Genomic DNA, 27354 nt, shown 5'->3' on the forward strand with positions numbered 1-27354 from the left:
TAACTTCACTTCAAACCTGGGTTAGATGTCCCTGATCTTGCTCCCACACTCCCTTCACCCACGTTTCAGTATCCTAAACTCATGAAACTTCATGACAATTACCTGTCACGCCCCCATTCCTTACCCTCCCCCTATGACTACAAGCTACTTGGAAATGGACCTGTATCTTGTTTCACTAGCACCCACCACAGGACGTATTTTGTTGAATGAAACAAAGGGAATGAATGTATTTTATTTCCCTTCACTTGGTTAACATTTCATATGGACACAGCAGATGAATAAGACGGTTCCAACAACTTCTCAGTTGCTCTTCACTATGTCACTGCCAGTATTAACCATCACAATTTACAAGGTGCCAGTAAGAAATGACAATTTCTTGAATTCTGCACTGGTGTTTGGTCTCCATCTTCTAAAAATGATTACTTAACACAGTTTTGTCCCAGTACTAGTTTTAGAGATTAGTGTTTTATAGTTCATTTGGGAATACCTCTCTGGGCAAAAATTCTTACTGGAAAGAAAATTCTCTTGTTATTTTTTTCCTTCTTCAGTAAGACTTCCCTCTCAAAAATCATTCTCTTTCTACTCCATTCTCTGTATTGTGCCAACTAAAATGTGTGTGTATTCTATCTAGTGTAGACATGAAATCATCCTCTACTGAGCATCATTTATCTAATTTTTTGCGTTTTTCATTGATTTCTCGTAGGAGACATAGATCAAAAGTCTATTTATTTCTTTTATAATGGAAGTATTCTACTCTGAAATGAAGCTTATAATATTAGCAGGTATCCTAACAAAGCTACTTGTCCCTTCAAACAAGTGTTCTGTGGGGTGGAGTACAGTTCTGGCACATATTACTAACATTTTTATGATGATGATTATAGAGGACTGCACAGACAGAAACCCTTACATACACAGAGTATTATACCAAGATTTTTAATTGTACATTATTGAAGGTTAAGAGGAGCAATGATGTTATTTGACAAGAGTACAATTAACCTAAGTTATAGCATATTTCAGATCTGTTTCAAGAGAAGAAACTAGTTCCAAGCAAAGAAGGCTAATGAAAATATCCTTAATCTAGAACATGGGTAGTCACAATCTCTTAGGAGCTCTATTCAATTTCTTTAAAACCACAACAGGGCAAGGAGGAACAGGGGCTTACTACTGGTGTCACCCCATCACACTTCAACTGAAGTCACTCTCTTTTTATGTTGTATATAGTGGTATCCTATGTTATGGGGCTTCCCATGTGGCGTTAACCCTCCTGCCAGTGCAGGAGACCCAAAAGATGCAGGTTTGATCCCTGGGTTGGGAAGATCCTCTGGAGAAGGGAATGGAAGCCCCCTCCAGTGTTTTTGCCTGGGGAATCCCATGGACAGAGGAACCTGGCAGGCTACAGTCCATAGTGTCACAAAGAGTCGGACATGACTGAAGCAATTTAGCACAGCACATTCTATGTTACGTTTCATTTGACGATAGGATTCTGCTGTTGAAATAACTTCTATCATAAAAACGAATGTTTAATTGAACTCTTTTTAGAGTGAATTATTTCATTTAGCTTTTACACTTAAATCCTTCCAGTGTCTATTGAAAGACATTAGGAAAAAAGTCACACAGCTATCTTAACCAGGTTTTGTAGCAGACCATTTTTTTTTAATGTATTTTTTTTCCAGATTTCAATATTTTATTTGGGAAAAAAAAGGCTGAAAAGGCTTTAGCTACTAAAATGTTAGAGTTCATTCTTAAAATGAAAACAAAACACAAACACATGCTTAGAAATGGTTGTTTATAAAAAAAGAAAATGAATTGATACTCCCTCACTTTTCACCTGGGATTCTCTGGTGGCTCAGTGGTAAAGAATATGCCTGTCAACGCAAGAAGACACAGGAAACACAGGTTCAGTCCCTGCGTTGGGAAGATTCCCTTGGAGAAGGAAATCACAACCTACTCCAGTATTCTTGCCAGGATAATCCCATGGACAGAGGAACCTGGTGGGCTGCATTCCATGGAGTCGCAAAGAGTCGGACACGATTGAGCCACTGAGCACACGTGCACACCAGTACGCAGACACTTCATCATCATCTCACGGCTCTCTTGATCCTATTTACACTTCTGTATATTGAATTCTTTCATTAAATTAATTTCAAACACTCCCTTTATTCTCTCTGTCTCTCCGTTTCCTATTAGGACAATGACTGATATGGTTTTGAGTTATTCTTGATATTTATAATTCATGAACATCTCATCAACACATATAATCTTATAATATGGATGCTATTTTAAAATTTTTATCCTATAAATATTTCTAGGTAGCTGGGGATGTAAGTCTCTTTAATATATATTTCCTGATTTTTTAAAATAAGAACAAATCATCCTCCATCAAAATAAAATAAATTGTGAATATAATACTATTTCAAGACTAATTCAAGTTGTGAGCAGTTACTCACTAGGCTATACCTCCTGGAATACAATAGACACTCATTAAATCTTCGTTGAAAGATAAATATATGCAGAGATGCTATGCTGGCCACTTTTCTATTTGTTCTCAGATCTATTTTCTGCCTGTCCTTCTTTCACTGGGAAGTAGATCATACAGATTCCCTCGTAAATTGCTGCTAAGTCACACTAGGAGGTACTGAAAGTCTCAGAGGTGGAAGGATGGTCGGAGCCTGTATCTTTTCTCCTCTCCTGGCCATTCTCAGGGCTCTCCCCAGAGCAGCCATAATTTGTTGTGAATTGTGTGTGTGCTCAGTCATGTCTGACTCTTTATGAGTTGGTGAACTACAGCCCATCGGGTTCCTCTGTCCATAGGATTTTCCTGCAAGAATACTGGAGTGGGTTGCCACGCCCTCCTCCCTCAGATCTTCCCAACCTAGGGATCATACCATGTCTCCAGTGTCTCCTGCATTGGCAGGCAGATTCTTTACCACTGAGCCACCTATAATTCCCTGTGGCTTGACTCTCAACACGTCACATCTCTGCAGACAGTCCTAATCATCAATAGCAAAGCTCCTACCAAAGGGTTCAGGTATTAACCTCTGAAATACACTTCATCCCACTTTTCCTCCAGCATTAACAGTCGTTAGCATTTGTCTGCTGTTGTTAATTTTGGGTTTAACATGCCTCACATTCCTGTTTGAGTTCTTACTTTTTCCATCCCTTGAGAAACTAATTCCCTAAATCATTTCTTTTATTGAAAAAATGTGTAGTGGCCTTTTTTTTTTTTTCTTGTTCAACCCTGAATGATACAGTTGATTTGGTGGGCAAAGAAGATGATTCCAAATCTAAGACAATGCTGAGAAAACAGCGTAATATGTATTCCATTATTGATCTATCCCCAGGACCCACCTGATTAAATCCAGGGGCTGATGCTTGTACCACATTCCCCAGCGTGCCCAGCGTTCATACAACAGATGTCTGTTATTCTGAGGTCCATGGGTTTTGATGGGTTGGTTACTCTTATAGGCTCCCTGAAACAAATAAAATAAAATGAGTTGATACACATTCTTTTAGTGAAATGTGAATTAGTAGGAATTGCTTTTGCTTTTTTTTTTTTTCTTACAGAATAATTTTAAAACTTACTGGAAGCTTCAGGAATGTAAACATAAGCCCATCACTGGAGTGATACCATAAATGCATTTATATATAGATCTTTTATTAAAAATATTCTGATAGTTCTTTAAAACTTTTCTTAAATTCCTTTTTTAACCCAATGAAATCCCTTTTACTTAAATTAGACTTTAGGTTTGTTTGAAACCAAAGGTCTTTTAATAAACACAATGTCTTCATCATCATTGAGAGAAATTGCTATAATCTTTAGTTCAGCAATTGAGTCTTATTCTGCTTTGATAAGCTATCCAGTCCCAGAAAATATTTACTTCATTAATAGAAGCTAATGAAAAGAGTAAATGTCCATTAAATAAGTGCTCCCCATCTAAAAGAATCACACTCTGTACACATGAAATTAATGTAATATTATAAATCAACTGTATTTTAATTAAAAGTGTTTAAAGTAAAAGAGATATAGGTCACCAGTTTTGGCCATGTTTTTAAATTCTAGAATTTGTAAAACTTACTTCAAATAAGAAATTCCAAAAATGGAATTGTGTTTTAAAATTCTTTATATCGCCTCTCAAAAATCTGTCATATGCAGTTTCAGAAACATAGAATATATCTTTTAGAAGAAAGTGTTCCCTGAAGGCTGAACTGCTCTGCTTCTATAATAAAATAGGACAATAGATACAATAATTTTATTTCCTGAATCAAAACTTAGACACAGAATTTAATGAAGTTCCTCTGCTCACTTCGATGTGTGATTCTACTTTTATGACATGTTTGATGAAAATTTAAAGCAAGTCAAGTTGTGTTTCAGTTACCTCACTTAGATTATGGGGATAAGAATAAATATTGATGATATATCAATATAGAAGAGGTTTTGTGAAGACCCACTTGGCGTATAGCTATAAAATGTCAGGCACATCAGAAGTACAAAATCACTGTTAGCTGATTTTATAGATGTTTGCTGTACTGTGGTAGTTGAACAGTGCCAAACTAACATCTCCTTCTAGACAATCAGGGCTGTGAGATCCTATGAAGAAAAAATGGCACCTGACTCATGGTCTGCAGGTGCCTCAAGGCTGAAATGAGAGGTTCATATGGATTTTGCCTCTAATTTTTTAACAATAACAAAAAATGGCACCTGATTCATGGTCTGCAGGTGTCTCAAGGCTGAAATGAGAGGTTCATATAGATTTTGCTTCTGTTTTTCTCACCTCCGGGTTTTCCTGATAGCTCAGTTGGTAAAGAATCTGCCTGCAGTACTGGAGACCTGGGTTCGATTCCTGGGATAGGGAGATTCCCCTGGAGAAGGAAACTGCTACTCACTCCAGTGTTCTGGCCTAGAGAATTCCCTGGACTGTATGGTCCATGGGGTCGCAAAGAGTCAGACACGACTGAGCTACTTTCACTTCTAACAAAATTAATTAATCAGGTAAAAGCGGAAGTACAGTTAGTGTGCAGTCTCAGAGTTTCCTTTCCTAAGGGAACCCAAGGTGCTTAAAGATTGGAAGCTAAGGAGACAGGAGGAAAGATCAAGATGCTTAAGACATCCGCTTGAGAAAAGTTTGTTTTCTTTTTAAATTGGCCTATCTGTTAAGACAGCTTGCCCTGAGACTGTGAAGGTAAATAAAAATCTCAGGTTTCTTTAAACCATTCCTGATAATCCTTCTAAAATACATGACTTTCCTTGCCAGCCTCAATGGTCAGATGTAGGCATTTCCTGGATTTAAGATGCTAACCTTCAGAATCTCTAGTACATCATTGTCTGACTTCTACTCATTAATCTCAATGAACCACAAAGTTCTGGGATGACAGTGACGTGATGCACTGCAAGAGGAAACTGACCAAAGTGCAGACTCTGGCTCAACCATGCATTTTCATCCCTTTTCACAGGACTATGCACACTCCCTGATCCCTACCTTTTCCATGATCAGCCCCCTCATCAAGCCAACACACTTTTCTGTCTCCACTACTCATAATTGGTGGGATTATCAATTCTACCTATAATTTAGGCAGTCTTTCTCATATATATTCTCCTCTCCTTCTCTTTCTTCATGGTCTTGCCAAATTTCCCTGGAAATGTCTCTTTCTCCCCTCTTGCTATTGTCTTTTTTGTAAGCAAAAAATAAATCTCAACTGCAGTGAAAAGTATAAGACTGATATTAATAACACTCTTGCATGAAGAAAAAGGAGGTCTAAAACTGTGAGTGACCTTATTCAAATTACAGAGTCCATTGACTCCATTTTCCTCTAAATAAACTTTGTTTTTCTTTTTACAAGTAGTAGCCCTCAAAACCAATAGGAAATTTCTGAGTCCATTTTACTGACTTGCCGCTTTATTTTCATTGCCTGTATTTCAACAATATTGTTCTCTGTCATTTTGTATATGTGTACCCGTAATTTTGTATACGTGCACCATATATTAGTTTTTCTACAAAATTCCAAGAATAAATGGGAAAATGGCTATTATTTACAACATATTCCTGCTGCTGCTGCTGCTAAGTCGCTTCAGTCGTGTCTGACTCTGTGTGACCCCATAGACGGCAGCCCACCAGGCTCCCCCGTCCCTGGGATTCTCCAGGCAAGAATACCAGATTGGGTTTCCATTTTCTTCTCCAACCTATTCCTAATATGTTCCAAATTTCACATAAATTGTCAAAAAAAAAAAAACCTGTAAGAACACAGACTAGTTAGGTAGACAAAGTATTTAAAATAATAAAACAAACGATGTGCTATAGAAGCTCTTGTGGGGACTCACACTCCAAACACTTTACCACTTACTGACTAGGTTGTATTGGACATGGTTTTTAATTTCTGAGCCATGTTTCTGTCTCTCTGCAAGGGCAAAATAATATCTCCTCTCCAGGGTTACTGTCAGGTGAATGGAAATATTCACTCACAGGACCTGTTGTATGAAAGACTCTAACCCATTATCTGATATCGTTATTTCTATTCCTGATATCAGTAGGTATACCATAATGAATATAAGCATTGAAGTCTGGATGCCTAGGTTAAAAACTGGGTCATTAATACTTAACTTTTCTCAGACTCAATTATCTATCTATAAAATAGGGTCAATATTATTGCCCATCTCAAAGGGTTGTTCGCAAGGATTAAATGAGACAGTCCATATACATAACAGCTCAGTACCAAACAAGAAGTGCTCAATACATTTTACCTTTTATGAGTTATACTAGACTGTGAATTCCTCTGGTATAGTGATTAGGTTCTGAGTCTTCAGCCTTTAAAAATAGAAGACTGCTGGGCTTTGGAAATACACACATTAAACCCCTAAATACTTTTTGTTCTTATTTTAAAATGCAAAACTGCCTTAAAAAAGAATATTGTGTGTGTGTGTTGGGGGATGGAGTTTAAAACTGATTCTTGTGTCGTTTATGACTCAACAGGCAGAGTCTACCACAACATGACCTACCGAAAACTGGAAGAGGTAATTATCTGGCAGAAAATCAAGTAAATAATGGGGTGTAGGGTTGGGGTTGGGATTTTCCTTGGGCTTTCAGGTATCCCAAGGCAGCAGGCACAGACCAGAATGTGCCCTGTTTCACAGCTGTGTGAATTCCAAGCTGCGTCAAGCCCGGAGCTCTATGCTGGAACAGTCTGGTCAGAGTGGCTGAGTCACATCCACAAGTTCCCTCTGAGGCTGGGATTCCTGGCACAGGGCAAACTGCCGAAGGAATATAGACCCAGTGCACAGGCACAGACTATAATGGGGGTCTCAGAAAGGCCAGGGCCACTCACTTAATTGAACCCTCCTGGAATAAGGCAGCTAGACTTAACTGAAAAAAAAAATGAGACCAAGCATTGAACAGGAGAAACTTTTTTTTTTTTTTATGGAAATTGTTCTTTAAAATTACCTCATGGGGGGGAAAAGCTGCTATATATGAGCCATTGTTTATAAGTTTACAGATACCTGGAAAGAGAAGAATAGAACAGCAACTGAGTTAGTTTAATTGGAGAATTCCCTCTGAAGCAACATACATAATACTCAGATCAATAAATTATCCCAAATGACTTCCACAGCCATACCACCTACAAGGACAGTGACACTATGAAAGAGACTAAATCTAAGAGTCTAATTGTGTCCTTATAACAATAATAAATGGAGCTTTGCAAGGTGCTAACAGATGGCACTTTGCCATATCATGAAATGTGGGCATTTTAATACCAACTTATTTGGAGGCAGATGAACCTGGAACAACTGGTTTTTCCTCAAGAAAAAATGTCTCAAAAGGAGATTACATATCAAGAAATGTTTAATTCTTTAATGCTGATCCAAAGAGAATAAATATCAATATGTGACTCTTTAAAATTTCTTCTGACACAATGAGACTGTAGTGAAATGGACTCTCTCATATCGTTTGGGGAAGACTAGATAGTGATAAAACTTTTCTGAAGAGAAATTTTTATTGCAATATCATTTACATTAGTAAAGAATTAGAAATAATTATACATCAAAATTGGGGAATTACTTCATTACTAAGGTTCAAACAATTATATTAGGGCTTGATAAATGACTGCAGTTTGATGAATGCTTATAACAGAGTATTTATAGCTATTTACAATAATGTTTTCAGGCGTACTAAGGGCTTGAGAAAATATACATAATGGTAATTTTGAAAAGGACAGAAAATTGTAAACATTGGATGATTCTAATTATGAAATATATATGTATGTACATAAATTTAGCACTATTTTGTAACAGTGCCAATTTTTAAATTTTATTTTTATACCCTTCTGTGTTTATTGCATGTTTGACAAAGTGCATGAATCATTTAAATGTCAATTTTATCTTTAAAGACTACATAAGCACATAGAGCTATCATTTAGACACATTTGTAGTTTACATTCTGGATTTCTCTATATTTCTTATCTAGAAAACATCTGAGTAACTGTAGAATTTTTAATAAAGATTTAGTGCTTAAATTAATTATTTTGACTGCTTGATAATAAATTAATTATTAATCAGAAGAGAACCAAAGTCTGAACATTCCTCTTTGGATGACTTGAAACATAGTTCATTTTACTAATGTGGCATTCTATTTGAATGCAAATTAGTAGATATTAGTACAAGTTTCCATTGGCTATCAACTCTTTATTTTAAAAAGTTTTTAGAATGTGACTAACACTCTATTTCTTAAGCCATCTTTTTCACCCTAACAAATGGCCAGCTCATCTGATACCTGCTATTTTCTGCTTTGCGTAAACTTTGCAATTTTACTTAATTTTCCCTGGTGATACTTTCTCAATTTTCTGTTGCATCAGACATGTTGTAGCACAGTGCTAAACATTCAAACAACACAGATGTTTAGAAAGCTAAAGTTAGGTATAATCTCACATTTCAGAGATAATCTCTAAAATATTTCATATATCATCTAGATTTTTTTCATCTGTGTTTAGGAAATGGAATTATATTAGACTTATAGTTTTGTAATAATTTTTTCAACTTAATTGCTTTCAGATATCTTTCAAAGTCAACAAATAGAGAACTAATACTAATTCTCATCTCCATCAGTAAAGGGTCCATGTCTTATACTTTTTATAATATGTAGAGTATAATAGATGCTGAATACATTTGAGTTGAGTGAATCAAATCACATCATTTTTAATGGATACATTATGTGGATATAACCTAGTGGACAAAGTATCTCCAGTATTACTCTACTGGAGTAGAGTACTCTATTCTATTTTCTGTTTACAAAGCCACAGTGGACAAATATCTACATATATCATTATTCAAGAGTCAGATTTTTTTCTTTGGAATACATTTCAAGGAATAAAGTCTATGTTCCAAAGTTTTTGAACACTTCACATTTCAATACATGTTGCCATATGCCCTTAAAAAAGCTTTGCTTTATTGTTTTCTTTCATTAAAGGCTGAAAAGAAGAGGGTTGAGAATTTGTTCACTGCATTATATCCTCATATCTAATGTAAGAAGGCAAAGCTTCATTAGTCAAAAAATACTTCTGAGTGTAATTAGTAGAAGTAAATACCATATTGCATTTTGAATTAGTGTTCTTACCCACTTTTGATATTCCATTTTCATATTTGGTGTGCTGCAGCATGTGATACACTATTCTGCTTCGAGTAGCATTGCTGAAGAAGGTGTCCTTATTGTTAATTATGAAGCTGGGAAGATTAAGGGGATTGGTTTTAATATTCAAAGCAGACCACAGAATCCAGCAACATTATAAGGTCCTGGGTAGTCATCCATGCATTTTCCCCTTAAAATGAATGCATGTAAAGTATAGTAAATCAGAAGAGAAACCCTCTTCTTAAAGGAAAATCATTTGGCTACAGTTATAAATAATACAGGGCATTATCAAATATTCATTTTAATATCTTTCAGTTTATAAGGAAGCCTAGCTATCCTCATATTTCTTGTTGAGCATGAAACAAGAAGAGATTGTCTTTTGCCTCCCATAAATTTTGTACTACCTTAAGCAATGTGGTTCCAAATAGAACACATTAACAATTGATGTCATTCCCCCATACTGCACTTTCCAAGCGAGGAGCTAGCTTATTTTGTTTTCAGTACTTTAGCGATAAGCAATTTTCTCCCTTTCCCTTCATGTCCTACTCTCCCAATGCAGAAAGAGTTACATGAAATAAATGTGAGAGCCAATTATGTAAAGAGTAAAAGGGTGATTTCCAGAGATGCTGGGAGAAAAGATATGGGAACTCACTGGTGAATCCGTGCACGACTGAAGGGGCCAGTATAGCAGTCTGACTCCTCCAGGTCTGGGAAAGCTGACTTGTCGAGAACCATTGGGTTTTGGGACATCCATTTTTTGATTCTCCTAAAATATTTTTGCACCCTGGAACAAGGTCATATTTTTTAAATGAATTAGGTTGTATTCCAGAGTCATGAATGTCTACCTTTCACTACCATTCTGAAAAAGAGTTTCCCAAAGACATACATACATCCACACTCATACTCACATACATGTATTATTTCTGTGCTCACACAAAGAAAATATATTCAAAAAAAAACAAATCTTGCATTTATTTAAATTCTTTCTGGGCAACTAGGTTATCCTTATAAGAAAAGTCTTGTGGAAAAATATTAGAAACTCATCATGTATTATGATGGGGTAGGAAAAAGCATTACGAATAAAACCAATGAGATTATTTATTAAAGTTGTTTGTATACATGTGTGTGTGTGTGTGTGTGTGTGTGTGTGTGGCTACAGATCACTTTACGGCAATGTGGCTCCACAAACATGGAAACTGAAAAGAAAGAAATGGCTCCAACATACTCAACACACTCAGTTTTAGGAGCCACAGGTCCTATGGGACCAGCAAGGGTTTTGGAATCAAGAAAAATTGCGTTCAAAGGCAGCTCTGCATTATGGGCACTGTAGGGACAAGTTATTTAACTTCTTGCCTTGGTTTCCTCACTCATAAAAGTAATCATACTGACATTGCTAGACAGTTGTGAGTTGGTGTTTTACTTTAAACTTGCTTATTAACAACAAGTAAAGTTGAGTCAGGAGAAGGCAATGGCACCCCACTCCAGTACTCTTGCCTGGAAAATCCCATACTAAGGGTCGGACACGACTGAATGACTTCACTTTCACTTTTCACTTTCATGCATTGGAGAAGGAAATGGCAACCCACTCCAGTGTTCTTGCCTGGAGAACCCCAGGGATGGGGGAGCCTGATGGGCTGCCGTCTATGCTGTCACACAGAGTTGGACACGACTGAAGTGACTTAGCAGCAAAGTTGAGTCAAGGAGCCTTTGTGCTACTTTCAGGACTTTAATGAACAGTTAAATCACCTGAATATCTTGTTAAAATGCAGATGCTAATTCAACAGGCTTGAGTTCTGAGACCCTGAATTTCTAACTAGCTTCTGTGGTGCTCATCCTGCTATCCATGAACTCAGCTATGTTATACTTATAAAAATTTGCTATATTTACACACTATGAGGTCTATCTTTGGCTAATTTTGGCTTCTTCTGTAATAGCAAGTCAAAGTGGCAGGAAAGAATATTTTCCTAGAGAAGTACAATGTCTTATAATATTTGTTTGGCCAATTCTGCTTAAACTTTAAAAAATTTAGTACAGCAATCTGCAGGCAATGATTGTATCTTAGAAATTATTTCACTAAAGTCTATTATTATAAAAATACCATACATAATTTGAAACAAATGTCAAGTCTTAATGTTAAACTTTACCATGTATAGAGTTTGGGCCTTTTCTTTGCCAAATGAGGTTATCATTTAGATGCCAAATCTTTTTTTGGTTTTGCAGGGACACGAGTGTTTCTTTCTAGCCTAAAATAACACATTAAAATTATCTGAAGAGTCTTTTTTGTTTCTTCTTACTACAAAGAAAGTCTCTGAAATCACAAAATATCACCACATTCTAGCCAGTTGTGCACAGACATGTAAAAACACTGAGGAAGCAATTATAAAGCAATTATTCTAACTTTTCAAATTCAGCCTAGTGAAGAAAACAATGGTATGGAAGCTAGAGGATGCAATTGCCAGTATGGAAACTGAGCCAAACGTTTCCAGTCTTTGAGCTTTAGGTCCCTCGTCTGTAAAAACAGGAAGAAATTCCATCTGTCCTACTTCATTAGGTGGCTAGGAGGATCAAATAAAAGAGGCATCTGATGACAATTAGAAAACACTGATAAGCTACAGGACTCAAGGGCCTATTATCTCTGACAAACTTAGACAAATGAAATAAAGTGACTTTTAGATCATCATTGACCTTTTAAAGAAAAATAAATCTTATTATAAGTTTAGGCTTTTCACACACTTACTGTGAAGGAAAAAATGATGTCTGATAATGAAATGCAGTCAGTTCAGTTCAGATCAGTCACTCAGTTGTGTCCGACTCTTTGCAACCCCATGAATCACATATGCCAGGCCTCCCTGTCCATCACCAACTCCCAGAGTCTACCCAAACCCATGTCCATTGAGTCAGTGATGCTATCCAACCATCTCATCCTCTGTCGTCCCCTTCTCCTCCTGTCCTCAATCTTTCCCAGCATCGGGTCTTTTCCAATGAGACAGCTCTTCACATCAAGTGGCCAAAGTGTTGGAGTTTCAGTTTCAAAATCAGTCCTTCCAATGAACACCCAGAACTGATCTCCTTTAGGATGGGCTGGTTGGATCTCAATGAAGGCCAAGGGACTCTCAAAGAGTCTTCTGCAACATCACAGTTCAAAGGCATCAATTTTTCAGTGTTCAGCTTTCTTTATAGTTCAACTCTCACATCCAAACATGACTACTGGAAAAACCATAGCCTTGACTAGACGGAGTTTTGTTGGCAAAGTAATGTCTCTGCTCTTGAATATGCTATCTAGGTTGGTCATAACTTTCCTTCCAAGGAGTAAGTGTCTTTTAATTTCATGGCTGCAATCACCATCTCCAGTAATTTTGGAGCCCCAAAAAATAAAGTCAGCCACTGTTTCCACTGTTTCCCCATCTATTTCCCATGAAGTGATGGGACTGGATGGCATGATCTTAGTTTTCTGAATGTTGAACTTTAAGCCAACTTTTTCACTCTCCTCTTTCACTTTCATCAAGAGGCTCTTTAGTTCTTCTTCACTTTCTGCCATAAGGGTGGTGTCATCTGCATATCTGAGGTTATTGATATTTCTACTGGCAACCTTGATTCCAGCTTGTGCTTCCTCCAGCCCAGAGTTTCTCATGATGTACTCTCCATATAAGTTAAATAAGCAGGGTGACAATATACAAACTTGATGTACTCTTTTTCCTCTTTAGAACCAATCTGTTGTTCCATGTCCAGTTCTGACTGTTGCTTCTTGACCTGCATACAGGTTTCTCAAGAAGCAGGTCAGGTGGTCTGCTATTCCCATCTCTTTCAGAATTTTCCTCAGTTTATTGTGATTCGCACAGTCAAAGGCTTTGGCATAGTTAATAAAGCAGAAATAGATATTTATCTGGAACTCTCTTGCTTTTTTGATGATCCAGCAGATGTTGGCAATTTGATCTCTGGTTCTTCTGCCTTTTCTAAATCCAGCTTGAACATCTACCTGGGAGTTCATGGTTCATGTATTGCTGAAGGCTGGCTGGGAGAATTTTGAGCGTCACTTTACTAGCATATGAGAAGAGTGCAATTGTGCGGTAGTTTGAGTATTCTTTGGCATTGCCTTTCTTTGGGATTGGAATGAAAACTGACCTTTTCTAGTCCTGTGACCACTGCTTAGTTTTCCAAATTTGCTGACACATTGAGTGCAGCACTTTCACAGCATCATCTTTCAAGATTTGAAATAGCTCAACTGGAATTCCATCACCTCCACTAGCTTTGTTCATAGTGATACTTCCTAAGGCCCACTTGACTTCACATTCCAGGATGTCTGGCTCTAGGTGAGCCATCACACCATCGTGATCATCTGGGTTGTGAAGATCTTTTTTGTACAAGTCTTCTGTGTATTCTTGCCACCTCTTCTTAATATCTTCTGCTTCTGTTAGGTCCATACCACTTCTGTCCTTTATCGAGCCCATCTTTGCATGAAATGTTCCCTTGGCATCTCTAATTTTCTTGAAGAGATCTCTGGTCTTTCCTATTCTATTGTTTTCCTCTATTTCTTTGCACTGATCTCCAAGGAAGGCTTTCTTATCTTTCCTTGCTAGTCTTTGGAATTCTGCATTCAAATAAGTATATCTTTCCTTTTCTCCTTTGCTTTTCGCCTCTCTTCTTTTCACAGCTCTTTGTAAGGCCTCCTCAGACTGCCACTTTGCATTTTTTTTCTTGGGGATGGTCTTGATTCTTGTCTCCTGTACAATGTCACGAAACTCCGTCCATAGTTCTTCAGGCACTCTATAAGATCTAGTCCCTTAAATCTATTTCTCACTTCCACTGTATAATCATATTTGATTTTATTTACTTCATACCTGAATAGTCTAGTGGTTTTCCCCACTTTCTTCAATTTAAGTCTGAATTTGGCAATAAGGAGTTCATGATCTGAGCCACAGTCAGCTCTGGGTCTTGTTTTTGCTGACTGTATAGAGCTTGTCCATCTTTGGCTGCAAAAATATAACAAATCCAATTTTGGTGTTGACCATCTGGTGATGTCCATGTGTCAGGACATGTCCAATGCAGTCACGGTTGGATCTGAATCACATGATGCGAAGATCTAGCTTATTACTTAATTTCTTTGATTCTCATTGTTTTCTCATCTCTTAAATGAAGGGATATCCTGATAACTAAATAGGTAAAGCCTGACCCTACAGTGCAAAGTGAAGACTCAATAAAATTTATGACATTAATAAGGAAAAGGAATATCACTGCTACTTCTACAACCAACACAACCACCCCCAGGCCATCAATGCAATCTACTGTATTATCGACACTCTACCAAACCAGATAATCATGATGGTGTGATCACTCACCTAGAGCCAGTCATTCTGGAATGCAAAGTCAAGTGGGCTTTCGGAAGTATCACTATGAACAAAGCTAGGAAAGGTGATGTAATTCCAGTCGAGCTATTTCAAATCTTAAAAGATGATGCTGTGAAACTGTTGCACTCAGTATGCCAGCAAATTTGGAAAACTCAGCAGTGGCCACAGGACTGGAAAAGGTCAGTTTTCATTCCAATCCCAAAGAAAGGCAATGACAAGGAATGCTCGAACTACTGCACAATTGCACTCATGTCACACACCCACTAGCAAATAATGCTCAAAATTATCCAAGCCAGGCTTCAACAGTACACAAACCATGAAATTCCAGATGTTCAAACTGGATTTAGAAAAAGCAGAGGAACCAGAGGTCAAATTGCCAGCATCTGTTGGATTATGGAAAAAGCAAGAGAGTTCCAGAAAAACTTCTGCTTTATTGACTATACCAAAGCCTTTGGCTGTGTGGATTACAACAAACTGTAGAAAATTCTTAAAGAGATGGGAATACCAGACCACCTGACCTGCCTCCTAAGGAATCTGTATGCAGGTCAACAAGCAAGAGTTAGAACTGGACATGGAACAACATACTAGTTCCAAATCGGGAAAGGAGTACATCAAGGCTATATATTGTCACTTTGTCTATTTAACTTATATGTAGAGTACATCATGCAAAATGCCAGGCTCGATGAAGCACAAGCTGGTATCAAGACTTCCATGAGAAATATCAGTAACCTCACATATGCCAATGATACCACCTTTATGGCAGAAAGCAAAGAACTAAAGAGCCTCTTGATGAAAGAGGAGAGTGAAAAAATTGGCTTAAAACTCAACATTCAGAAACTAAGATGATGGCATCTCGTCATGGCAAATAGATGGGGAAACAATGGAAACAGTGAGAGACTTTATTTTAGGGGGCTCCAAAATCACAGCAGATGGTAACTGCAGCCACCAAATTAAAAGATGCTTGCTCCTTGGAAGAAAAGTTATGACCAAACTAGACAGCATATTATAAAGCAGAGATATTACTTTGCCAACAAAGGTCCATTTAGTCAAAGCTTTGCTTTTTCCAGTAGTCATGTATGGAAATGAGAGTTGGACTATAAAGAAAGCTGAGTGCTGAAGAATTGATGCTTTTGAACTGTGGTGTTGGAGAAGACTCTTGAGAGTCCCTTGGACTGCAAGGAAATCCAACCAGTCCATCCTAAAGGAGATCAGTCCTGAGCGTTCATTGGAAGGACTGATGCTGAAGCTGAAACTCTAATACTTTGGCCCCCTGATGTGAAGAACTGACTCATTTAAAGACCCTGATGGGTGGGAAAGATTGAAGATGGGAGGAGAAGGGGATGAAGGAGGATGATATGGTTGGATGGCAGCAATGACTCAGTGGAGATGAGTCTGAGTAAGCTCTGGCAGTTGGTGATGGACAGGGAGGCCTGGCGTGCTGCAGTCCATATGGTCGCAAAGAGTCGCACACAACTGAGTGACTGAACTGAAACTGAGCCAAACCTTTATCACAGTAACCATTTTGCAAACTCAAGATTTTATGGCAAAATGTGAAGATGACTTCTAACAGAGCTTTAAGTTTCTTTGCTAAAATCAGTGCAAAGCACAGAATTCAAGAGAACTTGAAAAGAAATCTCAATTAAAGGGTCAAAGAACTTGTCAGAGCACACCAGCTGTAAACGTTAGGGCATGAGATGCAGGGTTGGTGAAAAGGAGTGATAATGAAATCATTCCTTTTCCCTGACCTGCAAAACTGGTTATGCTTTGTTCTGCCTCCCTAAAGGGTTGTTTTGAAACTGCTTTGATAATTCAGTATTAAAGTGCTTTGTAAACTAATTATAGATAGCAGCAATGCTTGAACTGTATTTTTATACACATTTTCTAGCGATCTGCCTAGAGAAACAATGATATTCAAAGCCTGGATAACTGCCTGTACCTATTTATCCCCTAATGTTTATTGGCCAAATTACCCATGCACAAAACATTTCTCCACATCAGAAAAGGGAAAGCACAGTGCCATCTAAATGCACACATCTGACTTTTGCTTCTCTCTTTCCAAATGTCTACAAATTGGGTTTTATAATTCTATAACAATGATGACCCCCGCACACACACACACACACATTTAAGTTTACTTTTCCAAAGGTCAAGTTTTAAGAAAAATCAAAATCAATCATTCCCTTACTTGAAAGTGTAAATGCAAGCAAATACCAAGACAATCATTTTTTTCAGTTTAATATTATATATTTTATAAATTTCGCCTTTCCTATTTATTTGTTACCCTCTTCATATGCATCCACTAACTCAAGAACAAAGAAAACTATTTGTAATCTGTAAATTGTAAGTCAGTAAACTAGAGTACTACTTAAGATAAATTAACAATCATTTGGAATAACTGATAACCTTATTTTAATTTCATAAAATGAAAGAAAAAATAAACACAAAAGAAAATAAAACATATTATGACACATAATATAGTGTTCATTTTTCTAGTTTACTTCTGTTTGACCAAAATAGAAAAGAAAAGCATTTTTCCACTATTAAAAATGTCAAAGAAACCAAATTTAGAATACACATTTATCAGGAATTCTAAACACAAGTACTCTAAAACTAAATTATGACAGCATTACATAGACATTTGTTCCCAATTTAATATACAGGATTTTATGCTTCTGTAAATCTCTGAAAGGAATATACCTGTATAGCAGAAAATCCACCACTTACATAGTGCAAAAATCCCACTAATTCTATACCGCACCCAGAAGTAAACCCAGATATGTTTTCTCAGCACAATCCAGTATTTAACAGGCATGTGTAGAGGAAAACCTGCAGTTGTATAATTATATAAAATCCCAATGAATTTGTCCTTGTTATGCAAAAATAACTGGAAATTTGCTATATAGACCAGGAACAAATGAACACAAGGGAAATGATGAACACTCACAGTAACTCTGAATATGTCAACCTGACAAACAGAAACATCTGACTGGCTAAGGGACATCATTTATTTTATTAAAAAGCCATTTAAGTGCTAATTTCTTTTAACGTTCATTCAAATTTCAAGTTTTCCTCCCATGATTTACTTTTCTTGTCGCCTATTCCAACCACACTCAAATTTAGAGTTTAAAGGAGTATACTCTTCTAATCTTGAATTCAAAAATTTCCTATTTTAAAGTTCTAAATTATATTTAGATATTTCTTTGGTAAAAGACTAGATTTATTCAATTCTTTCCTTAAATGGTCAGATATTTACACTGTATTTTTCTAGTTTTTGTGTCATTCTGATTTGCAACGTCCTGCAGTATCATTCACTAGAGCCTACTATATGACATTCCCATTCTGCTTTGGTTAATTGATTTTTGTGCAAGGGGCAGAGCAGTCAAATATTATAAGCCTTTTGTTTGTAGAGCTCATTAAATGAAAGCTCATTTCCTCCAGTGAAAAGGGGCCAAGGCAGTTTAGGTGGGAGGGTTTCTTATGTCTCAGGGTTATGTTTTAATTAATTCCTTTGCCATAGCTACTGTTACCACAATACGTATGGAGATGTTGTTTCGAGATAAAGCTTTTAAAAAGAAAAGCTTTCAATGCCAAGACTGAAAGAGAGTCAGCTTCAGCTGGTGAAATAAAAGTAGGTGCGTGATACAAAAGATGCTGTACGGTCTTGGGAAACCACTTCATCATTCCGGATGCTAATCTTTCTTTTACCATCTCATCAATAAGAGGCTTGGATTAGATAATCCAGAAGGTCTCTACTGTATCTATTACTTTAGTGGGTCATCATTTACCTATCAATCCTGGCTTCATAACTATTTTTAAAGTTAAAATCTCCTAAAACACTAACTAGCAATTAAAATCCTTGTTCTATAATATTATATAAAAGGAGGATTATAGGAATGGCAATGGTAAATAGAAAAAATAGATCATGATTTTAAGCATTATTAAATTTGGTATAATCATTTTGGAAATCTCTTGAATAAATAATAAACTTCCCCTTTCTAAAATCTACAACTGCTGTTACAGATAATCAAATGCATTTTTTAATTTTTTTTCCCCAAATGACAAATTGGTTGTAAACAAATTACTTATCACCCACCAACCTGCCCATTGATTTGCTCCTCCGGTCAGTGTAATAGGATTTTTTCCTAAAAAAGAAAGAAAGAAAGAAATCAGCTGAGGAAAGTCACATGAAAATTGTGAAATCAGGGAGTGACAACATTCAATTATACGGAGCATTTCAATACTCTCATTTTCACATGCTAAAGAAAGACATGAAATAAACCAGTGTAACAGGAAGAACATTTCCCAGGTGTCTCAGTGGGTAAAGAATCAGCCTGCAATGCAGGAGATGCAGAAGATGTGTTGTTTGATCCCTTGGATTGGAAAGATCCCCTGGGGGAGGACATGGCCACTCACTCCAGTATTCTTGCCTGGATAATCCCATGGACAGAGGAGCCTGGTGGGCTACAGAGCATGGGGTCACAGAGTCAGACACGACAAAAGCGACTGAGAACACACACACACAAATAGAAAGAACGGTGAATTTGCATTGTTTTAACTTCAGAATCTAATTTACCAATAACAGAGACACTTCATAAATCAATAGATGATTTTTGAATATTTGATTTTTATTTTTTTAAGTTTTTAAAAATATTTATTTATTTGGCTGTTCTGGGTCTTATTTGCAGCAAGTGGGATCTACTTCCCCAACCACGGATCAAATTCAGGTGCCCTACAATGGGAGTTCAGAGTCTTAGCCACTAGGCCACCAGGGAAGTCTCTTAATTCTCTTTTGAAAGACTGTCTTCTGCTACACAATGCATATTAATCAGAGCATATGCTTGTTTGTTATACGAAGTCATCTATCCATCTAAACACATATGTACTGAATATTTCTGATATTGCAAAGAATTATATTATAACCTTAATATTATAATTAGAATTATATTATAATTAAATTATAATCATTAAAAATTTAGAGAAAAAAGAGGGTCTTTACCCTCAAAAAGCTACTTTACAGTTGAGGAGACAAGTGATAGTTATAATAAAGTGTGATGACACAGTAAAACAAGGAGGGGTAGAGAAGCATTAAGAAGGGATCTCATTTAGCCTTTGTAGGAGAAAGGAGACAGGGAAGCCTTCTTCACTATGTGTTATCTGTGTTGAGTCTTAAATTCAACCTTGTTGAACGACAGGAGTCTTCTAAATGGAGTACTTAGGACATAGCATTTTAGCCTGAGGTAGCAGGATATGAAATGGTTATGGGAGCAAGTGAACCATTGTAATATTCAGAGAATTTTTACTAATTTGATAACTGCCAGCATATAAATTGCAAGTTGAAGATCATAAAGAGGTGAGGGGATAATGAACAAGGCATATATAATGAAGGATCTTAACCACTGATGCTAAGCTTTGGGGCTGAAAAATATTGAGTGTATTAAATAAATGTGTACCATTCTGATTTTTGAGAAACTAAATATTTTAATGACAGAGGTTAATTCACACTCTAGAAGATTCTCACTAAATCCACATCTTGAAGCTCAAGAATCTCATTCAGGATCTTCTAAAATGCCTCTTTACCCCCACCCACCAAAACCCATTCCAGAGAATCAGAAGACTCCTCTGCAGTGCCTGTGGTTTCTAGAAAGAAGGGCTGAGAGTCAGTACAATTGATATTTAGTCCTGTATTATTAACTGCTTAGAAAACCTGAAAACATTCTGAGCTACTGTATTTCATAGCAATCACCAGTCACAATCCTAGAAAAGAATTTAAACTTGTCCCTGACATACTCTAACACTAATTTTAAGTATGGAGTTTGACGATTTGCTCTCCTTTTCCTAAACTCACATTTTAAATATCACTTCCTTCATTTTTTTCAAATACACACAGGTTTGTGTGCATATGTCATTCACTCCCTATTGGGCTATAAACCCAACTTCACTCTAAAACTCTCGCATATTTACCCCATCATTATATAACTTTTCACTGACTATGTTCTATAAGAGATTGGGCTTCTTAAAGATGGAAGTTTCAGTTCATCTGACTTAGTGTATATGGTATCAGTTCAGTTCAGTCGCTCAGTCATGTAGGACTGTCTGCGACCCCATGAATTGCAGCATGCCAGGCCTCCCTGTCCATCACCAACTCCCGCAGTTCACTCAGACCCACGTCCATCGAGTCAGTGATGCCATCCAGCCATCTCATCCTCTGTCATCCCCTTCTTCTCCTGCCCCCATTTCCCTCAGAGCATCTGAGTCTTTTCCAGTGAATCAACTCTTCACATGACGTGACCAAAGTACTGGAGTTTCATCTCCAATATCATTCCCTCCAAAGAAATCCGAGGATTGATCGCCTTCAGAATGGACTGGTTGGATCTCCTTGCAGTGCAAGGGACTCTCAAGAGTCTTCTCCAACACCACAGTTTAAAAGCATCAGTTCTTCAGCGCTCAGCTTTTCTTCACAGTCCAACTTTCACATGACCACTGGGAAAACCATAGCCATGACTAGATGGACCTTTTTTGGCAAAGTAATGTCTCTGCTTTTGAATATGCTATCTAGGTTGGTCATAACTTTTCTTCCAAGGAGTAAGCGTCTTTTAATTTCATGGCTGCATTCAGCATCTACAGTGATTTTGGAGCCCCCCAAAATAAAGTCTGACACTGTTTCCACTGTTTCCCCATCTATTTCCCATGAAGTGATGGGACCAGATGCCATGATCTTCGTTTTCTGAATGCTGAGCTTTAAGCCAACTTTTTCACTCTCCTCTTTCACTTTCATCAAGAGGCTTTTTAGCTCCTCTTCAATTTCTGCCATAAGGGTGGTGTCATTTGCATATCTGAAGTTATTGATATTTCTCCCAGCAATCTTGATTCAAGCTTGTGCTTCTTCCAGCCCAGCGTTTCTCAAGATGTACTCTGCATAGAAGTTAAATAAGCAGGGTGACAATATACAACCTTGACGCACTCCTTTTGAAACCAGTCTGTTGTTCCATGTCCAGTTCTAACTGTTGCTTCCTGACCTGCATACAAATTTCTCAAGAGGCAGGTCAGGTGGTCTGGTATTCCCATCTCTTTCAGAATTTTCCACAGTTTATCGTGATCCACGCAGTCAAAGGCTTTGGCATAGTCAATAAAGCAGAAATAGATGTTTTTCTGGAACTTTCTTGCTTTTTCGATGATCCAACGGATGCTGGCAATTTGATCTCTGGTTTCTTTGCCTTTTCTAAAACAGCTTGAACATCTGGTAGTTCATGGTTGACATATTGCTGAAGCCTGGCTTGGAGAATTTTGAGCATTACTTTACTAGCATGTGAGGTGAGTGCAATTGTGCAGTAGTTTGAGCATTCTTTGGCATTGCCTTTCTTTGGGATTGGAATGAAAACTGACCTTTTCCAGTCCTGTGGCCACTGCTGAGTTTTCCAAATTTGCTGACATATTGAGTTCAGCATTTTCACAGTATCGTCTTTTAGGATTTGAAATAGCTCAACTGGAATTCCATCACCTCCACTAGCTTTGTTCATAGTGATGCTTTCTAAGGCCCACTTGACTTCACATTCCAGGATGTCTATCTCTAGATGAGTGATCACACCATCATGATTATCTGGGTCGTGAAGATCTTTTTTTGTATAGTTCTTCTGTGTATATGGTATATTCTTTGGTAAACAGTAATGAGGATTTCCATGACTGATGAATAAATGAATGAGCTTTTAACTCAAAGCTGCATTTGTTTCCTTCAGTGCCTGAAGGTACTTTCAATTTAATAAACATTTACTAAATAAGGTATATCTTTAAAAGACTACAAATGTAGAAATTGGTTTAAAATAATTGTCAGCATCAAAAAAACCTAGGAATGTGATTAAGAGATGATAAGGATTATGATCATAATTATCAGTTGTGGATATGTTAAGGAATAACATAAAAACACAAGGGAACATTGAGACTAAATGTTATCCTCTTTTTATTGTTACTATTTTGAAGCATTTTTAAAAATTTTGAAATGTTTTTGGAGAAATAAAATACAATGAAGGAAAAAAAATCATACAAGATGAATACACATGGTTTTTAGACCATAAAAACAAATAAAATTAAGAGACTCACTTTTCCCAGTTAACAAAAATTCTAATTACCAGTCAAATCTAGGATGAACTATGTGTGACAATTAATGCTGTCAAGTCCTCTTATTTGAGGATTGGTTACTGTATATCTTGAGGACATCCCATAATGGCTTGTATCTGCGTGGCTGTATAAGAAGGGGAGCTTTCTTTCTGTCTTTGCAATCTCAGTGAACTTCCTGTGACACAAGCCACATTTGGTTTAATGCTTATTTATGATAAAAAGGGTGATCTTTCTCTTTGTGGAGAAATTTCTCTGCTTGGGGAAGATTTAGTTTTTATCTCATCTCACACACTAGCAAAGTAATGCTCAAAATTCTCCAAGCCAGGCTTCAGCAATATGTGAATCGTGAACTTCCTGATGTTCAAGCTGGTTTTAGAAAAGGCAAAGGAACCAGAGATCAAATTGCCACCATCCACTGGATCATTGAAAAAGCAAGAGAGTTCCAGAAAAACATCTATTTCTGCTTTATTGACTATGCCAAAGCCTTTGACTGCGTGGATCACAATAAACCATGGAAAATTCTCAGAGAGATGGAATACCAGACCACCTGACCTGCCTCTTGAGAAATTTGTATGCAGGTCAGGAAGCAACAGTTAGAACTGGACATGGAACAATAGACTGGTTCCAAATAGGAAAAGGAGTATGTCAAGGTTGTATATTGTCACCCTGCTTATTTAACTTCTATGCAGAGTACATCATGAGAAACGCTGGACTGGAAGAAACACAAGCTGGAATCAAGATTGCCAGGAGAAATATCAATAACCTCAGATATGCTGATGACACCACCCTTATGGCAGAAAGTGAAGAGGAACTCAAAAGCCTCTTGATGAAAGTGAAAGAGGAGAGTGAAAATGTTGGCTTAAAGCTCAACATTCACAAAACGAAGATCGTGGCATCCGGTCCTATCACTTCATGGGAAATAGATGGGGAAACAGTGGAAACAGTGTCAGACTTTATTTTGGGGGGCTCCAAAATCACTGCAGATGGTGACTGCAGCCATGAAGTTAAAAGACGCTTACTCCTTGGAAGAAAAGTTATGACCAACCTAGATAGCATATTCAAAAGCAGAGACATTACTTTGCCAAAAAAGGTCCGTCTAGTCAAGGCTATGGTTTTTCCAGTGGTCATGTATGGATGTGAGAATTGGACTATGAAGAAGGCTGAGCGCTGAAGAATTGATGTTTTTTAACTGTGGTGTTGGAGAAGACTCTTGAGAGTCCCTTGCACTGCAAGGAGATCCAACCAGTCCATTCTGAAGGAGATCAACCCTGGGATTTCTTTGGAAGGAATGATGCTGAAGCTGAAACTCCAGTACTTTGGCCACCTCATGTGAAGAGTTGACTCACTGGAAAAGACTCTGATGCTTGGAGGGATTGAGGGCAGGAGGAGAAGGGGATGACAGAGCATGAGATGGCTGGATGGCATCACTGACTCAATGGATGTGAGTCTGAGTGAACTCTGGGAGTTGCTGATCGATGGGGAGGCCTGGCGTGCTGTGATTCATGGAGTAGCAAAGAGTCGGACACAACTTAGCAACTGAACTGAACTGAACTTATGGGACCAGATGCCATGATCTTAGTTTTCTAAGGACTCGATGGACACTCGAGTCTGAGTGAACTCTGGGTGTTGGTGATGGACAGGGAGGCCTGGTGTGCTGCAATTCATGGGGTTGCAAAAAGTCGGACTTGACTGAATGACTGAACTGAACTGAACTGCACATATACAAGTGAAACTTTAACCCACTCAGTCAATAATAGCCTGCAATTCTCCTTAGTCTTTCTGCATAAATGAACCTGCAGGACCAAATTATTTCCACATACATCTTCATTACATAACTTATTAACTGCATATTGTCCATTGACAGAGCTTTCTTTATTTTCCCTTGTTTTTTCATTTGAAAGATCCTTCTATTTCACACCTTGTATCTAGACAGCATTTATCTACCTACCTACCCACCCACTTATCACAACAGTCACTCAAAATTATAAGTAAATCATTATCTCAATCCCTGTTTCCAACCAGTGTTTCACATAGCCAGTGGCCACATGTGAAGATGTTTGAAGGTCCAAATGAGAAGGACTGTCATATGAGAGGAACCCTGTTCCCTACTCCTTGTTAAGCGAAGCTCCTGTACTTTTATCTATTTTATACACTGGGGTCTCTGCATGTTATTACATCATTTTATTTTTGAGTGAGTTATCCTTTACATACAAAGGTGATCTAAGTTTATTCCCAGCAATAATAAAATGTTGTTCTTAGTTGTTTTAAACAATTATCCCAAATTTGCTATGATTAAAACACTTGGCGGAATAAAAGCTTGAGGAAAGGTGGAAGGCTGACCCACATTGAACTGTCTGAGAAACTACAGGATGACTGAATCATCTTAAGTAGGCTTGCCCATTTTAATGTGAGAAGGGTAAGAATGAATATGAATCACCTTGATTAAAAAGAAAAATGAGGAAAGTGGGAATTGATATTTATGGAATATAGAAGACACACAAAGTCATTCCTAATAGAATAAAAGATAGAAAATGTGGGATATTTTAATCCTCAGATTTTTTTTGGTTAGTTATGAAACCCCAAGTCCAGCATGCAGGCCATTTTAATCAAGAAAAGAAATTGCTAGAAATTTTAGATATATAAAATTCTATATATGCAGAATATTCAAGCATAGGCTCTAGATAAAATGTTGAAGTTTCGTGTTCAAATAGTAAGTTAGCAGAAAACTTTTGTAGGAAGGGTTATAACTCTAATAATTTTTTCTGAATAAATTTGCAGCTTTTCTTTATGGAATGCAATATAGGTTTCAACAATGAGTATGGAATAGTCAAGCATGTGTATGTCCCTCTTGCATAAATCTTAAAAAAAATCTTATCTTGAAAAGAGATATGCATTTTTCCTATTTAAGTTCTTTGATGTCAATCCATTTCTTAATTTTAAGATAATATGTATGTCTATATATGTCCCTAAATATAACAATTGACATTTGGAAATTGAGCTGACAATCATGAAAATACTTTGCCACTTACTCTATTTAAATAATATTCCCTCTTCATGAGCTGACTGCTATCCCAAATTTTAGGCATACCCTATAAATAAATCAGAAGTTAGTTACTAAGGAGTTGGTTAATGCTACATCTATTATTGAAGTAATATGGAAAGATGTTGCAAAAGAACTCATTCTAGAATTCCTCAGAATGTTTTCTCAAGAATATCATCATATAATGATTTTAAAAATCCATCATCAGATGAAAACTAAGGAAAGGTTGCTCTATGTAACTGTCTGTTTAAATTTATGAACATTATAAGAATTATAAAAATAATAAAATCTTCAAGATAATATTTCTCTACCAACTATAACAAAATCACTTGGGATGCTTGTTAAAAATGTATATACTCTGTCTTATCCTCTGGGTATAGGTTCTAGGAAACTTCACTTTTGCTGAGTTTCCCAGGTAATTTTGATGTATTCTGAAGGCTTAGAATCACTTCTCTAAAAATTCCTACAGTAAATAAACTTATTGTTTAACTTTGAATTTCAAGAATGTATTTGGTCACAGGAGATTTTTCTTTTACTTTCTCTTGAACCAGTGTTCTTTTGGTATACTTTGGGAAAGCTATATATTTTCTAATATTTATATTATTAAATCAAAAGAATCACAATTGCATTTTTCAAAGTTTCAGTAATGTGGAAATTGTAAACATTATCTTGAAAAACATGAAGAAGAAACTTCAGCCACAACATCAATTAAAAGAGACAGTAACTATATATATTTCATATTTCTTTCTTTTGATGTATCATAACTCTTCTTTCAAATGCAATCTTATCAGAAAATAAAAATGAATATCATTTATAACAGCAAAATGGTTTTAAAGAACTTCTAAGGAAAAGACACAAAGAAATAATTTTGATATAGATTTTTTAAAAATTATGAGAATATTAATTATTCTTTAAAGTAGAGTTCCTCAATATTTATCTGAAAAGTAAGGGAAATGAGAGGAAAAAGGCCAATATGCTCTAACAGATTTTAATACAATCCAACCAAGATGGTGGAATGAGTTATATGAAATTTGTGACACTAGATTCTTTTGCCATTGTCTTTATAAGACTTTTTCCTGATACACTAGAGCAGAGTGGACATACTTGGATAGTACTGTTAGGGGAAGCACATTGATTGAAACCGTTTATACTGGCCAGGCACCATAGTAACCATCTGCATGAGTTGTTTTATGACAGGTGGTCCTGGTAAGGAACACGGAACTAATAGGCCTCCACCAACCAGAAG

At 36.9% G+C, this 27354-nt stretch overlaps 1 protein-coding gene across 2 annotated transcripts in view; it reads right to left on the reverse strand.

Moving 5' to 3' along the window:
* ANO3 (anoctamin 3) overlaps positions 1-27354 on the reverse strand; it is a 292092-nt gene that overhangs the window by 102003 nt on the left and 162735 nt on the right. For both annotated transcript variants that reach the window (XM_005690016.3, XM_013969793.2), the window contains 5 exons: positions 19054-19098; positions 10264-10395; positions 9600-9706; positions 7434-7489; positions 3349-3470 (listed from right to left, as the gene is read on the reverse strand). In XM_005690016.3, the coding sequence (XP_005690073.1) occupies positions 3349-3470; positions 7434-7489; positions 9600-9706; positions 10264-10395; positions 19054-19098 (462 nt within the window). The remainder of the gene's footprint in view (positions 1-3348; positions 3471-7433; positions 7490-9599; positions 9707-10263; positions 10396-19053; positions 19099-27354) is intronic.

Source organism: Capra hircus, chromosome 15 (genome assembly GCF_001704415.2).
Source record: "Capra hircus breed San Clemente chromosome 15, ASM170441v1, whole genome shotgun sequence".
NCBI classification, from domain to species: domain Eukaryota; kingdom Metazoa; phylum Chordata; class Mammalia; order Artiodactyla; family Bovidae; genus Capra; species Capra hircus.